Genomic DNA, 17,052 nt, shown 5'->3' with positions numbered 1-17,052 from the left:
CTGTATACGGTTATATTGCGACTGTTTCTGGCATGGGAAAGTTCATCTTCAGTCTCGCTAGCGATTACTCAATTCTTATGATACACAGTCAGGGGGAGCTACAAAATTGCCTAAAATGTTTATTATTGCCTAAAAACCTTAGATAAACTACTCTTGGTATTATACATTGGATATAAACATTGTCTCATTCTGATTGCATTCCAGAGCCTGTCAACAGGAAGCAGTCCAACCCCACTCTGTTTGACACACACATATCCCCAGCAAGGAGAAGTCATATACGGTTAGTGTTGTACCGTGCCCAGAAATGACTGAAGAACACACTGCCTGTCTGTGTTGAATCATAGCCTTACAGCAAGTGCTTTGTCTTCCACTCCTCTACTCAGAGTGAAGAAGCATGCCATCCACAGCAGTGACACCACCTCCTCGTCTGATGAGGAGAGATTCGAAAGGAGGAAAAGCAAAAGCATGACCCGGGCCAGGAACAGGTGAGTACCTCGACACCAACTGGAGTTTGTTCAGGGATGTATTCGGCCCAGTCTCTTCACCCGAACCGTGGTGACGCCACCGCCGGAATCACGCCGCTGACCCTCCTCTTGTTTGTGAAGGTGTCTACCGATGAACCTGCGTGCGGAGGACCTGTCCAGCGGGGTGCTGAGGGACCGGGCCAAGGTGGGTGCCAGCCTGGCCGACGTGGACCCCATGACCCTGGACTCGTCGGTGAAGTTCGACAGCGTGGGGGGGCTTTCCAATCACATCCAGTCCCTGAAGGAGATGGTGGTCTTCCCGCTGCTCTACCCGGAGGTCTTCGAGAGGTTCAAGATCCAGCCACCCAGGTGAAGGGCCCAGAACCTTTGGGCTTTTGTTCATATTTAAAACTCGTCACGGTGTACTGCGTGTTCAGTTTTTGCAGTGTTTAGTTACATGGTCGTTGTTTCGGCTTTAGACTGATTGGTCCCCGTCGTTCTCTTGTCTCTCAGAGGGTGTCTTTTCTACGGGCCGCCGGGTACGGGGAAGACCCTGGTAGCGCGGGCGTTGGCCAACGAGTGCAGTCAAGGAGACAAGAAGGTGTCTTTCTTCATGAGGAAGGGCGCAGACTGCCTCAGCAAGTGGGTCGGCGAATCGGAACGACAGCTACGGCTCCTCTTTGACCAGGTGACAGCGAAGGAAGCCTCGTCGCTTGGATGGCACTGGGGAATTTCCTTTCTTGATTCCACGTGTGCTTGTTTTTCGTGCTTGTTCACATTCAAAGTTTATTCATCATATGCACTGAATAACACAGCATCGTCCTGCACAATGAAATTCTTGTGACATGGCACAGACAATCTACGTAGTAAGAATTGAGAGATATATATATATATACACACGCACACATCAGCCATAACATTATGACCACTGACAGGTGATGTGAATAACTCTGATAATCTCCTTATCATGGCACCTGTCAGTGGGTGGGATATATTAGGCAGCAATTGAACATTCTGTCCTCAAAGTTGATGTGTTAGAAGCAGGAAATATGTGGAAGTGTGTGTGACCCCTGTCCACTGCTGACAGCGCCTACAATGGGTATGTGAGCATCAAAAGTGGACCACAGAGCAATGGAAAAAGGTGGGCTCGTCTGATGAATCACATTTCCTTTTACATGTGCATTGCTTACTTGGAGCACACATGGCACCAGGATGCACTAGAAGGAAAGCTGGCAGAGTCAGTGTGATGCTTTGGGCAATGTTCTGCTGGGAAACCTTGGGTCCTGCCATTCATGTGGATGTTACTTTGACACGTACCACCTGCCTAAGCATTGTTGCAGTCCATGTGCACTCTTTCGTGGCAACGGTATTCCCTGATGGCATTGGCCTCTTTCAGCAGGATCATGTACCATGCCACAAAGCAAAAATGGTACAGAAATGGTTTGAGGAACACAACGAGTCCAAGGTGTTGACTTGGCCTCCAAATTCCCCAGATCTCTTTACTTAATGAGGTACTGATTAGGGGATTACCTGAACCAAATCTAATTTCATGAGGAAAAGTATAAAAACCACTGCTGTGGTCATCATTATCCTCTTGCAATAGGACCAGCTGGATGGCAAAAACACTGCAAGTAGTACCTCAAAGGAAATTTGAATAAAAAAATTACTTCAGCATGACAAAAGAGTTGAAAAGAAATGCTTTGAGTGAGGAAAAGAAGGGTTCAATTCTGGCTTTACTGGCAGAGGGATACAGTGAGCGTCAGGTTGCTTCCATCCTGAAAATTTCAAAGAACAAGGTCAAGCAACAGACATTGGGGACAACAAAGCTACAGACTGGCAGAGGGTGAAAACGACTCCACTGACTGAGATGACATTCGAATGTCACTCAACAACCGTAGGATGAGATCAAGTGACCTACAAAAAGAATGGCAAACAGCAGCTGGGGTGATGTGCATGGCGACGACGGTTCGAAACTGATGTCATGCAAAACTAGATAAAAGACGTTCAACAATGAGAAGCAAAGAAGAGCCAGGCTGAAGTTTGCAAAAGACCATAAGCATTGGGCCGTAGAGGAATGGAGTAAGGTCATCTTCTCTGACGAGTCAAATTTTCAGCTTTGCCCAACACCTTGTTGTCTAATGGTTAGACTGAGACCTGGAGAGGCCTACAAGCCACAGCATCTCGCATCCACTGTTAAATTTGGTGGAGGATAGGTGATGATCTGGGGATGCTTCAGCAAGGCTGGAATCAGGCAGGTTTGTCTTGAAGGACACATGAATCAAGCCAAGTACAATGTTATCCTGGAAGAACACCTGCTTCCTTCTGCTCTGAGAATAGTTTTTTCCAGCAGGACAATGCTTCATGCCACACAGCCAGGTAAATCAAGGTGTGGATGGAGGACCACCAGATCAAGACCCTGTCATGGCCAGCCCAATCTCCAGACCTGAACCCCATTCAAAACCTCTGGATTTTGATCAAGAGGAAGATGGATGGTCACAAGCAAACAAAGCCAAGCTACTTACATTTATGTGCCAGGAGTGGCATAAAGTCACCCAACAGCAATGTGACAGACAGGTGGAGAGCATGCCAAGACATGTGATTAAAATCAGGGTTATTCCACCAAATACTGATTTCTGTACTCTTCCTACGTTAATACATTAATATTTTGTGGTTGAAAAGTGAATATGAAATTTTTTATTTGCATTATTTGAGGTCTGAAAACAAAGCATATTTTGTTGGATATTTTGGCCAGTTGTTGTTTTCTACAAATAAATACTCTAATTGACAATCTCTTTATTTGGAATTTGGGAGTAATATTTACCAATTGTTTATAGATTAAAACAAACTATTCATTTTACTCAAATACATATGAATAATAAAGCCAGAGAACCTGAATTTTGCAGTGGTCTCTTAATTTTCCCCAGAGCTGTATATATAGCAATATTATTCATAATGTAAACTAGCAGCAATTTTAAAGAGTAAAATATGCTTGTTTCAGTTGGCATCAGAAACACTGTTTTAGACCAGCTTGATGGAGACTGTTCTGAATTTGGCCGACATCTTATTAAGTTGAGCTTGGGGCCATTAACTGACAGCATGTGGGTTTCAATGCCAGAGATAACAGCGGCACGTTTGTCATTGTGCCCTTGAGCAAAGCACTAACTCTCTCTGAATACAAGCATCTGTCAAATGTGTTGTGTGTCTCTTCTAGGCATACCTGATGAGGCCCTCCATCATCTTCTTTGATGAAATCGACGGGCTGGCCCCGGTGCGATCCAGCAGACAGGACCAGATCCACAGGTAATGAAGCCAGAGCCCACGTTTGGGGAATCTCCATTTGTCGGCTCTCACAATCAGCCCCTGAATGAGAGGTATCTGCCCCCCCCCCCACCCCCAGTTTGACCATATGCTTCCTCCACACCAGCTCTATAGTGTCCACTCTGCTGGCATTGATGGACGGGCTGGACAGCCGAGGGGAGATCGTGGTCATTGGTGCTACTAACCGGCTGGACTCCATAGACCCGGCGCTACGGAGGCCTGGCCGCTTTGACCGGGAGTTCCTCTTCAACCTGCCTGACAAGAAGGTGAGGCGGGGGACGGGTCGGGGTCAGCTCAGACCTCCGGCTGATATCAATCACGTGCAGTAGCAGGGACCAATGGATACTCAACCATGAGTGTTATAGGTGCTTGTTTTGCATTGGTGCCCAAATCCTGTCGTGTCGAAGTCTGACTCACGTTGTATGTTTTGGTTGTTTTATCCATTCCAAACATGTTCCAGCTTGTGTCTGTGTGTGTGTGTGTGTCAGTGTTGTGTGATGTCCCATTGCAGCGGTGCTTAGCAATCCCCATCGAGCTGACTAATTGGCCATTGTTTGTCCTCGCTGTGGGATTCTGGGTAGCCAAAGCCCACTGTATGCTTCTGTCAGCAGACACAGATAGACAGGCAGAGCCGGTAGTGCTGGGCAAAGACGTTTCCCGATCAGAAACCTGCTGTGCTGAGTCTGGGTGGCAGATTTTTAAAACACACATTTTGTCTGCGTGTCTCTTTTTGTTTGTCTCTCTGTCCCAAGGCCCGAAGGCAAATCCTTGAGATCCACACTCGTGACTGGAACCCCAGGCTGGCTGAACAGTTTGTGGATGAGCTGGCGGAGAAATGTGTCGGTATGAGAGCCCTATACTTAACCTTAACATTTCCAACTAGAATGTATGTTTGAAGATGAGCTCCAGGATCTTAAGCAACAACAACTGTGGTACAAAAAGTAGCATTCATCTTGATACAAAACGGAATACAATGTGTTTGGCTGAGCATTTTGATTTGGTTTGGGTGGGCTGCTTTTAAAGCTAGTTGCTGAAATTGTACAAAAAGCCCTTCCAGCTAAACCTCCACCCCCCACCCACTCGTTGGCTGCAGGTTATTGTGGCGCGGACATCAAAGCACTTTGCACAGAGGCGGCCCTGATGGCTTTGCGACGCCGCTACCCACAGATCTACGGCAGCAGTGTGAAACTACAGCTGGACGTCAGGTAACCAAGGCGAGGAAGCAGGGTACTGGACTTCATATGGGCCACTTACCGTCCTGGGCCTTTTGTCTGTTTGGCACCTCCTCACTTTGGAGTGCCTGTTTGAATAAACTGTATAAGCGTCCGACTCTTGACTTCCCTTTTGGGGTGTAGTGTTGATCTTTCAATCTGTGTCGTTCCGACAGCACCATCGTGCTGGGGCCTTGTGACTTCAGCCGCGCCCTACGGAACATCGTCCCAGCCTCCCAGAGAGCCCTGGCACCACCAGGCCGGGCCCTGCCCCCCAACATACGCCCCCTGCTGGCCCACACGCTGGCCACGGTTCTGGAGGTTCTGTTCCGAGTCTTCCCCCATGCAGAAACGCAGAATAAGGAGAGTAGAGGAGGTAATGGATTGCATTCCCCCTCTTCTTTCTTTGTCTCATTCACTTTGGGTGCCTCTCTTAGTTGTTCTTCCACTGTGTCTGCTGGATGGACTGTCTCCTGCTTCTTTAATGACTTCCATTTACCGGTCCGGCATCCTCTCCGTCTCTCTAATAAACCATGACATGTCTTGCTAATAAGAGTTGAGCTTTTCCCTGTTGCTGCGGCACGTTCCGCTCACAGGACCGTTAATCGAAGTTCTTTGAAATCGGAACGACTGAGCATATTTCAGCTCCTGGAAATAGTTTCTCCGCGTCAAGTCGGGGTGATATCAGGGCAGGCCGATACATATTATGCCTTGTGATCTGCTGCACACAATCCTCTCTCCACATGCTTATATCTCTAGGAGACACGCACGTCATTCTGTATAGAACTGCTGTGTAGATCTGAGATCGAAAGTGACACCCGTGGCTCCCTGGTTTTGACTCCTGTCCTCTCCGCCTGCTAGACGATGACAATCATCTGGAGGAGGAGTTCAGTGAAGAGGAGGCTGACGGGGCCACGGCCTCCATATACCAGCACCCGCCGGGCTCCCCGAAGACGCACGTGGACCCCTCCTCTACGGAGCGCACGCCCTTCCTTCACTTCACCATGTGAGTCTGACTGCGCTGCCGTAGCCTCTGGGTTTTAACGCCACCTTGTGGTTACATCTGGAAATGAAGTGAATCGCGGGACCATTAGTCATCCTTCAGCCCTGTCATCGATGTAGGACCAAAAAAAAAAAAAGACTAATGTTCTCTATTAGAATCGCATCAATGTAAAAGGCACTTTATCTCAAACAGACGGCTAATACGGTCAGAGATGATTAAATGCGATTCCAGTCCTCCACCAGTTTTTATCAAACATCATTCAGCTGGCGACTGGTTGCCTAATTGGTGATGTAAAGAACCGTCTGAAAGATGGAAGCTGACACCCTCCCCCCCTTCAGGTCAGCCCTTCACCAGCCCACCTCGTACCGGCCTCGCCTGCTGCTGGCAGGCCCCTCCGGATCGGGGCAGAGTTCACACCTGGCCCCGGCTGTGCTGCACCACCTAGACAAGCTATCAGTTCACCTCCTGGACCTGCCCACGCTCTACTCCGTCAGTGCCAAGACGCCCGAGGAGTCCTGCGCTCAGGTAATGCGGAAAGGCCCCGTATAACGGAGGCACTGCGTTGTACAGACACGTGCACGTCGCCGCGGTGTGCCTTCGGAGACAGAATGTGTTCATTCTTTGTCTGTCGTGTGTCTGTCGTGTGTCTGTCGTGTGTCTGTCGTGTGTCTGTGTGTGTGCCTGCCAGGTGTTCCGCGAGGCTCGTCGGAGCGTGCCCAGCGTGGTGTTCATGCCCCACATCTGCGACTGGTGGGACTCGGTCAGCGACACGGTGAAGAACACCTTCCTCTCCCTGCTCCAGGACGTGCCCTCTTTCACCCCCCTCCTCATCCTCGCCACCACGGAGACCTGCTACCCAGAGCTCCCCCAGGAGGTAGGCCCAGACACCACACGCACGAACATCACCGCTCCCTTCTCCTTGCCTCTCCTCTCGCCAGCTGGGAGTCTCTTCCTGCCCTCTCTCTACCCCCTCCCAACCCATATATGCAGAGGGCCTGCACTGAGTTAGTCACCTTATTGAAAAGAGTGGGGGACTGAGACATGGGGTGGAAGAAACCTGGAATGACACTGAGAGGAGAGAGGGGTCGTCTAGCCGGTCAAACAGGAGGAAATGTAATCACATCTGGGCGGTTAGCAGCCAATAACGCCCCCTCCCTCCAGACATGATATCTAGAGGTCTTTGCAGTGGGCCACACATACATTCCTTCTCTTCGTCTGGAGCAAAACAGAGAGTTGAGTGGATTGGTTTTTCGTGACAGACATCTCTCTCGTGTACTCATTACCAGAACCTGTTATTTCATTTTCTACTTTTCCCTTATGTATCTCTCCCTGGTCTTTCACTTTCATGCTCTCCAAGCCAGTAACGTTAATTATAAAGGCCAATACTATGTTGGAACTTCATTCTGCTTAAATGGATGTTTTGTTTTTTAGCATCCCTTTAAGGTTAGAGATCTTTCCTCAGGTGTTTCATTGTTCTGGATAAGTCCGTAATCTGCATTTCCTTACCTGAAATCGTGACCAGAGTCGATCAGGAAGATCCCTAATAAGATCATTAGCGGGGAAGAACAGTTTGTAACTTTAAATGCAAACCAGGTTGGGCTGGCCCAAATTTCCATATTCTCATTCTAGCTGGCGAACAATGACAGTATTGCTAATATTACTAGCTAGACATCAAGAAATTGTGGTACCAGCTAGAAGACTATACAGCTTTCTTGATAACTGGCTAGCTAAATGTTGAAGCAATCATTGAATTCCCCCTTAACACAGTGTAATTCACATATGATGACAAGCTCGTAGTATCTACTCTCTGACCTGACAATGACAGTCATGGTTCAGAGCAGGTGGGGGTTCCCACAATATTCTACTGACACAAGATTCCACTGGCTTAGTCAAGTGCCTATTCCTCCCTTTTGATTAGACTGGCATCTATACATAACAGGAAGTCTTGTTTGGCCATTATTTGCATTCCTATAAACCCAAACCTAACCTTTAACGTTACACCTATATTGGCTTGTAGGTCAGCTACCATTTTTAGTTAGCTAATGATAGTTGGGTGTAGTGATGGCTATTCGAGGCATCATTGCCATTCTTCTTGTAGCAAGATATTATGTTTGCAGCGCTAACTCAGATTTTCAAAATAAAAGCTGTCATTGAAATATGTAAGGCAAAATAGTTAATCTAGTCTGTACATCAATCAATCAAAATTTATTTATAATGCGCTTTTTACAACAGCAGTTGTCACAAAGTGCTTTACAGAGACACCCGGCCTTAAACCCCAAGGAGCAAACAACAGCAGTGTTGAATTTCAGTGGCTAGGAAAAACTCCCTAAGAAGGTCGAATTTTAGGAAGAAACCTAGAGAGGATCCAGGCTCAGAGGGGTGACCAGTCCTCTTCTGGCTGTGCCGGGTGAGATATTAAGAGTCCAATTGGAATAATAAATACATTTTTTATACATTTTATGTTTGATGTCTGTTCCAATGTTAATCTTGTCTGTTCTTTTTCACAGACTAGATTAACTATATTGCCTCATTGCAATCATGGCTTTTATTGTGATAAAGAAAATCTGAATGCTTCCTGCATAATTTTCTGCTGCTAAAATAATGCTAATGAAGCCTCGAATGGCCATCACTAGTTAAACGGTAAAGAAATCACACTAGCTGGATGTGTCAATTTTTTCTGTGATTCTTTGTGATTGGTTTACCGAAAGTGATCGTGGTGCATCTGTACCTTAGCGGTCATACTAAGGTGGAGGCAAAAAAGTGTCTCAAGGTTGTTGGCTAGAAATGGATTTTTCTGCTTTATAGCCGGCAAGCCTTTTGGAAACCTTTCAAAAATGGTTTGGCGGAGTTTGGGATTAGTCTCTTAGGATAAGAGAGTCTGCTAAATGAGTCATTTAAATGTAAAATGATTGCCATAGATTTTCAGTTTGACCATAAAAACTTTATCTTTGTAAATATACCAGTAGCTTTGCAACCATAATCCTACTGATGAAACTTATTGCAATGAAGCTCCTGGAGAGAATTTCCTTCTCTCCAGGAGCTGTGGGGGCCGGCTCTCTGTAAGTCTCTCTCACAAGCACACATTCTCTGGGCAGGAGATCTGCTTTCTCGGGGTCCCAATCGATAATGCGTGTCCATTATAAAACAGGGAGCTGGCAAAAAGAGAACCATACTTAAACTGTTACTTTAATATGCAGTTTCTATTTTCGGGTTTTCTTTACACTCTCCTCCCATTGAATGTGTGTCAATAAATGCCTCCGGGTGAAGCGTGCGTTGTGTTAAGACCTGGGCGGCTTGGCATACCTGGCATCATAGCAACTTGCTAGGGAGTTAATAAAAAGAATAAAAAAAATATTGATAGCCTTTTGGTTCAGGGTTTGGAATGTTTAAAAAAAAAATTACGTTTTACAGTTTTGGAGCTGTGAAGAGATTGCAATCTGGATCCAAACAACCCTTGTAAGTTGGGTCCGAAGGAGGTTCTGGAATTGAACATGCCTCCCTCCCCCCCAGTCTCTCCATCTGGCTGCCTACATGGGGTGTGTTCTGGCGTTGGGTTCTGATGGTCTCGGAGTGGGTCGTGTTGTTGTGGCACACCCTGGTGACAGCTGTTCTCTCTGCACCGCTCCTCAGCAGGGGTTGTCCTGCCTTCGCAGAAAACACACCACTACCGTCAGTCTTACAGGGCCAGCCTCGGAAAGGGGGAGGGACAAAAAGAGACAAGTCGGGCACTCCCAGCAGCCGGTCTCTCGCCGGCACAGATCTGGGTTCCAAGCCCATGTAAACAGCATCTGGGCTGGGCTTTGGCCAGGAGTTGGGGTGCGGTAGCTGGACTTGGAGGGACGGTAGTTAGATGGGGTTTCATCGCTGGTAGGGGGGCTGTAAAGCCGATCAGTGCCTTCACGCTGTGCTGAAAGTGGGTTGATACGGAGGGAGGGGGCTACATGTATGGACGTCGGTGGTTGAAAGGGGCCTGGTGGGCTTCTTCGTGCCCCGATCAGAGTGACTCATACCTGGTTCAGAGCCACGGTACGAGTCTCAGTGTGCTTTGGAGGTCTGCCAGCAGGGTTGCTACTCTCCCCAACACACCCACACATTGTCTCCACCCTGTGTGTGTGTGTGTGTGTGTGTGTGTGTGACACATCGATAGCAAGCACAGCCTCTTCACCTCATTCGTGTTATTCCATTGTGAAGAGATTAAAGCCAGCCGAGTATGGCGGCGAGACCATGGATTAGTTCATCTACGATCGATGAACCAATCAATGACCACTGGCAGTGGCTCAAGTACGACATGCATCTGTCTGTTTTCATGGCCTGGGAGGCGCACACAGATCCCAGCTGTCGCAGGAAACAATGGCGCTGCGTTTTAGTCCCCCCAGTGCTCCAGCACGCAGGGTCTGATGGGTGACATTCAGAGTCCGCTTTGGGTTCTTCGAAGAACAATGAAGGACCTCTGCAATACGGTGAGGTGGATTGTTGTGCTTTTCTTTCCACGCGGCGGCCAAAAACTCCCACTCAACCGAACCGTTGAAAGCGGCTGACAGCGCGCGCACGCACGCACGCACGCCACAGTACGGCGTTGGTCCCGTGTCTCAATGCGCGTGTAGATCCATTCAAGTTGCTCTCTTTGAGCAGCAGCCCTCTCTCCGGGTGGGGGGAGGGAGGGAGGGGCGGAAGGAAGGAAGGAAAGTTAGAGGAAAAAAGGAGGACAGGGACAGGAGGATTTGATATTCTTCCAGAGCGGCAGAGGCTCTGCTTGGCTTTGCTGCTGCTGTGCTTCACTGATCCTCAGCCAGAGACACCCCCCGCCCCCAACCCCCACCTTCATCCCACTGTCCTCCGTGCGCCGTCTCACTCCCTCGCTGCCGCCCTGCCTACCCCACGGCTTTGATGGGGCAGGAGTGAAATCCTAACCCGGGGTGTGCTCCTGACGGAAGATCCGCCGCTCCGGTCCCCTCGCCCTCTCTCCTCTTCCACCTGGAGAACGCTGCCTCGGGATGGGCCGGGAACCAGCTGGGGGACGGAGAAGGCAAACGCAAACCAACTCGTCAAGGAGGAATGCGAGGGCCAGAAGAATGCGTTGCTGTAAGGAAGCAGTGGGGCTGAGCGGAGTAGGAGCTGTGAGAGCCCCTCTGAGTTCTGAGGTGTATGCGCGCGCAAACCCACTCACCATATGGGATGCCAACGGGGGGAGAATTAGCAGATTAAGACGCTGTTCACTTTGAACCTGCCTTCAAAACCGCTGCTATAAACATGCGTATTGAGGTGCTTTCTACGTGATCCTATGGACTTTCAGGAAGATGTCGGATGGCGTTCACAATCCAACCTGGTGATATAAACTGTTATTCTATGTTTATTGCCCCGGGTTCTGTGCTGTGAATTACATTTTCTCATTCTTCTGCCAAGAAATCATCTTGTTTCATTTGAATCTGAAACAATGTAAATTAAATTTTGAGCTCCTGATCATTTATAGCAGAATTTCATACAATTATCACCTCATTGAGCCCTTGGAATAACATTTTCTAATTTCAGATGTTTAAACAATGGGAGTTAAATCGGTGTTGTATGGAAGTTCATTTTAGATTGTGAATATCATCCCCTATATAAATCCAAGGGTGAAGGATAAGAGCGGTTTATGAACTTTGTGAAGTTTAATAGACTGATGTTACAATTTGAAGCTGTAAATTATTGGTACTGTGGACTAATCACGGCAAGTCATTTTCGTTGTATTAAGGATGAATAGGTTTAAGTGCATTCAACGACCCCCCCCCCCAGCCCACCCTGACAGGCTTTTTAGTCTCTGCTTATCTGTGGAGGAACAGTGGGCTTGGTCAACAAAGTTGGATAGACTGTGGCTTTGTACCTCACTGTAGATAAGAACAAAAAGGCTTTGTTTGGACACAGGAGATGGGAACTGTTCAAGATCAGTGAGAAATATAACACATCCTAAATGTGTACAGGTGTATCTCAAAAATTCCAATATCATGGAAGAGTTAACCCCCCCCCCCCCTCTGTAATTAAAATCAAAAAGTGACACCGTCATATATTCTAGACTTATTACACAAAGTGAAACATTTCAAGCCTTTTTTGTTTCAGTCTTGATGATTACGGCTTACAGTTCATGGAAATAAATCCTGTGTCTCACAATACAGAAATGTTGACCTCAGAAGAGCTCTAATCAGCAAATGAACTCCCTGAGCCTTCAGAACACAACCACAATCATGGGGAAGACTTCTGACTTGACAGTTGTCCAGACGACGCTCACTAACACCCTCCACGAGGAGGGGAAGCCACAGAAGGTCTTTGCTGAAAGGGCTGGCTGTTCGCAGAGTGCTGTATCAAAGCATATTCATGGAAAGTTGACTGGAAGGGAAAAGTGTGGTAGGAAAAGTTGCCCAAGCAACAGGGGTGACCGCAGCCTTGAGAGGATTGTCAAGCAAAGCTGATTCAAGAATTTGGGGGAGCTTCACAAGGAGTGGACTGAGGGTGGAGTCACTGCATCAAGAGCCACCACGCACAGACGTGTCCAGGAAATGGTCTACAAGTGTCACATTCCTAGTGTCATTCCACTTCTGAACCAGACACAATGTCAGAAGAGTCTTACCTAGGCAAAGAAGAAAAAGAACTGGACCGTTGCTCAGTGGTCCAAAGTCATCTCTTCAGATGAAAGTACATTTTGGCTTTCATTTGGAGATCAAGGTCCCAGAGTCTGGAGGACGAATGGAGAGACACAAGTTGCTTGAAGTCCAGTGTGAGGTTTCCACAGTCAGTGATGATTTTGGGTACCATGTCATCTTCTGATCGTGGTCCACTGTGTTTTATCAAGTCCAGAGTCAATTCAGCCGTCTACCAGGAGATTTTAGAGCACTTCACTATTCCATCTGCTAACAAGCTTTATGGAGATGCTGATTTCCTTTTCCAGCAGGACTTGGCAGCCATAGTGCCAAAAAGACTAGTAACTTGTTTGCTGCGCATGGTATTACTGCGCTTGATTGGTCAGCCAACTTGCCTGACCTGTGTTGTCAAGAGAAATATAAGACACCAGACCCAACAACACAGGCAAGCTGAAGGCCGCCATCAAAGCAACCTGAGCTTCCATAACACCTCAGCAGTGCCCCAAGCTGATTGACTCCATGCCACACAGCATTAATGCAGTAATTCATGCAAAAGAGCCCCAACCAAGTATTGAGTGCATAAATTAACATACCTAGTAAACCTTTGCAGTGTATTGAGTTAATTAGCTAATTTGAGATCATCTCTGGTTGAAATATCTGCATTGTAAATTTCTTATTCTTAGATTTTGAGATACTAGATACTAATATTTTTTTCATCAAGATTGAAACAAAAAAGGCTTGAAAGGTGTGTAATGAATCTAGAAAACTTTTCACATTTCCACAACATTATTTTTTCCCCCCGGATGCACCTGTATATGGGCCTACCTATCAGAAATATGTTGACAGCTAAGGCATTACCAGTGAGTTTTCAGGCTTTAGATTGAACTTTGTCATTGATCAGTACAAGTACAGTACAACAAAATGCGATTCGCATCTAATCCGAGATCCGTGACCACAATGCCTGACTACATCTCATATCTGTGTCTGATATAAAACAAGAAACCAGGCACGCCTAGTTCAGCTGGCCCGCAATAGAAACTGTTTTAACAGTTAATTGGCTATTCATGAATGACATTGATACAGTTAAACTGAGTAACGAGTAAGTTTACCTCCACCACAAATGGCGTCTATGTATGGTATTTGCCATTGGCTGTTTTAACAGCGTATTAGTCAGTAATAAGCTTTACTGGTATCTACTAACTTACTGTAATAGTCATAATAATTGAGCAATTGCTGGAGAGTCTGCCAAAACTATTTTATTTCATGGCATAAGAACATTGTTTTTCCATGATTTCTTTTAATTAAAATTTTTCATTTGTGAATGACATTTACACAATAACTATTAATGACGACGATAACTAACTTTTTCATCAAGTGAAAAGATGAGAGAATCATGGTATCTACCAGAAATTATTAATAAATGTAGTTTCTCTCAATAGATTCAAACTGTCTTTTATCACTACATCACGACATTACACATTTCAGCAGTCGCTAGACTCCATTGAGGATTGTTTTAAACTGACTATCGTTTCTTATTAAGTTTACTTCTACCATAGCATCTATGAACTGTATTGGTTTTGCCACTGACCGTTTTAACAGCTTATTACCCAGTAAAGGCTTACTAGTGTCTACTAACTTCCTAGGAATAATCATAAGAATTGAGTAATTGCTAGTGAGACTGAAGATGAACTTTCCCATGCCAGAAACGGTTGCAATATAACCGTATAGAGTTAAGGCTCACTATAATGTAACTACTGTATGTTGTAGCCAGCAAATGTGTTTGTCTATCCTGACCCAAAATGCATGCATGGATGCGTACTTCAGAAGCAGTCACAATATAACCATAAACTGTTTTATTTCAGGCTTACTATAATGCAGATACCGATGGTTTTAGCCAGCAAAGTCAGTCACTGAGTCAGTCAGTCAGTCACTGAGTCAGTCAGTCAGTCACTGAGTCAGTCACTGAGTCAGTCACTGAGTCAGTCACTGAGTCAGTCACTGAGTCAGTCACTGAGTCAGTCACTGAGTCAGTCACTGAGTCAGTCACTGAGTCAGTCACTGAGTCAGTCACTGAGTCAGTCACTGAGTCAGTCAGGCAGTCACTGAGTCAGTCAGTCAGTCAGGCAGTCACTGAGTCAGTCAGTCAGTCAGGCAGTCACTGAGTCAGTCAGTCAGTCAGTCAGTCAGTCACTGAGTCAGTCAGTCAGTCAGTCAGTCAGTCACTGAGTCAGTCAGTCAGTCAGTCAGTCAGTCACTGAGTCAGTCAGTCAGTCAGTCAGTCAGTCACTGAGTCAGTCAGTCAGTCAGTCAGTCAGTCACTGAGTCAGTCAGTCAGTCAGGCAGTCAGTCAGGCAGGCAGTCACCGACTGAGTCAGGCAGGCAGTCACCGACTGAGTCAGGCAGGCAGTCACCGACTGAGTCAGGCAGGCAGTCACCGACTGAGTCAGGCAGGCAGTCACCGACTGAGTCAGGCAGGCAGTCACCGACTGAGTCAGGCAGGCAGTCACCGACTGAGTCAGGCAGGCAGTCAGTCAGTAAGAGACATTGACTTTTCTAGGCCGGCTCCTCTTACGCGGTCCAGCAAATACCTTTTTTCTGTTTAATTTTCTTTCCCATCTGGACAGCGGGTTGGCCCTCTAAACGTTCATTGCTGGCAGCGTTTAGCTCTGCGAAATTTGTTACTCATAAAGCAAAGAAAATCAGACAAGGCTATATATTGTTGGATATTATGACTGTGAAAGTTAATCTTTAAATGAAAATAATATATTTTGATGATGTAAAAGTAAATTGAAAGATCTGTCAATACGAGGTTGATAGTCCCATAAATCATTTTGTACAAAAACTAGAATAATCTATAATGTACCAGACAGCATTTCCGGTTGGGGTCATGTCTTTGAATACCTGTGACCTAGCATATTACGTGTGAACGGCCAGCCATCTGCCTAAATGACCAAGCCAGCGGTATACATTGTCACTCAGTCCCTATTACCTAAAAAACACAGCTTCACTGAAAACCTTGTGTCCTTAGCCAATAGCCATCTTTCTATTTAAACCTAATGCCTGAGGTACTTCATGTAGTTCTGATTCACACGCATTTTATACTTAAATTTTTGATTTTATTTAAACTAAATATATTGAGGTTACGGTATTAATAAACTGCATGTTTTTAGTATAAAGTGGCCTGCACCCAGAGGGCTGGCATGCACGCTGTGAACATTTAGCTTGGGATTATTTGATTGACAGCACTGGTATTCTAGTGATGGATGTGCTTCAAACCACAGAAATGCCGGTTCAGTATACAACTGTCTGAAAAAGGTAGATAAATCATATCCTGGACTGCTTTATAACTCTATCAAACAACGTTTAGCTAGCTACGTAACAGAAATGTTCAGTCAAATGGAGGTGTGTGTGTGTGTGAGAAAACGAAACATTGTTTGTTTTTTCCATGGACTGCCTCCATGATATGTACATAATTACAGTTTCATTCCCACCAAATCACAGGCAAGCCTTTGGATTGGCGAAATAATGAATGTTTGCAGTAGCCTATTCTGTTGTACAGTGAAGTTAAATTTCAACATGTTGCACATGTGCAGAGATAAGCCCCTGTTCCACATAGCCAGCGGTCTAGCCCTAGCCGCTAGACATGGACAAACAAACATGGGCGGTCAATGTCAAAACCCCCATCAATTCCCTCCCGTTGTGTATTTATCCTTCATCTGATATTCTGCATTCCTCATCGCCTCAGAATATTGATATTTCACCCGTCTTGGCTTTGTGTGGCTCCAGTGAGAACGGCTAACTTAATCTCTGAGCTTTTAAAAGTAAAGTTATGGAATGTGAATGACTCTGCCGTACTAAGCCGACGAGTTGAAGCGGGGGATGCATGCTTTTTCCCAGGTGGAGGAGAACCCAGAATTTGCTGTTCACACGGTACCTTTTCCCAAATGTTGTTTTGACCACCTGGGCAGGTTGTTTTACATTTCTTTACATTCCACAGCCCTGTTCCCACAGCAACCAGACGGCGCTATGCGCTACATTCTTGTTTTCTCGAAATGTACTTTTTAAAAGCAGCAGTCTTCATGTTACCTTCCCTGAGTTTTTGCGTAACGGTTTTACCACAGTCTTTACAAATACTCTTAAAGATATCTATTAGATGTGTAAATTAGCTGTTGTCTTTCCCAGGTGAAGTCGATGTTCCAGAGCGCCTATGGCGAGGTGGTCAGTCTGTCTCCGCCCCAGGAGGAGGACAGGAGGAGGTTCTTCTCTAACCTGCTCCTGGTACAAGCTGCTAGGGCCCCACCCCAAAGGAGAACCACAGGTACCATACACCCCCATATACAGACTGGTAATGCCCACTGTATACACACAGGAAATAGGCATATACAATCACACACACCAACAACCGTGTTACTATATTGCATTCTACCCAGGCGTTTACATTACAG

At 46.3% G+C, this 17,052-nt stretch overlaps 1 protein-coding gene across 2 annotated transcripts in view; it reads left to right on the top strand.

Annotated features, from left to right (window-relative positions):
* The window catches only part of atad2b (ATPase family AAA domain containing 2B), a 70,971-nt gene that overhangs the window by 8,000 nt on the left and 45,919 nt on the right, over window positions 1–17,052 (top strand). For both annotated transcript variants that reach the window (XM_010882174.4, XM_010882173.3), the window contains exons 8-20: window positions 205–280; window positions 384–485; window positions 606–833; window positions 978–1,152; window positions 3,676–3,764; window positions 3,889–4,048; window positions 4,535–4,625; window positions 4,876–4,987; window positions 5,170–5,369; window positions 5,855–5,999; window positions 6,335–6,521; window positions 6,685–6,870; window positions 16,790–16,925. In XM_010882174.4, the coding sequence (XP_010880476.2) occupies window positions 205–280; window positions 384–485; window positions 606–833; window positions 978–1,152; window positions 3,676–3,764; window positions 3,889–4,048; window positions 4,535–4,625; window positions 4,876–4,987; window positions 5,170–5,369; window positions 5,855–5,999; window positions 6,335–6,521; window positions 6,685–6,870; window positions 16,790–16,925 (1,887 nt within the window). The remainder of the gene's footprint in view (window positions 1–204; window positions 281–383; window positions 486–605; window positions 834–977; window positions 1,153–3,675; window positions 3,765–3,888; window positions 4,049–4,534; window positions 4,626–4,875; window positions 4,988–5,169; window positions 5,370–5,854; window positions 6,000–6,334; window positions 6,522–6,684; window positions 6,871–16,789; window positions 16,926–17,052) is intronic.

This window comes from Esox lucius, chromosome 18 (genome assembly GCF_011004845.1).
Source record: "Esox lucius isolate fEsoLuc1 chromosome 18, fEsoLuc1.pri, whole genome shotgun sequence".
In the NCBI taxonomy this organism is placed as follows: Eukaryota; Metazoa; Chordata; class Actinopteri; order Esociformes; family Esocidae; genus Esox; species Esox lucius.
This window is presented reverse-complemented; position numbering and strand designations above follow the sequence as displayed.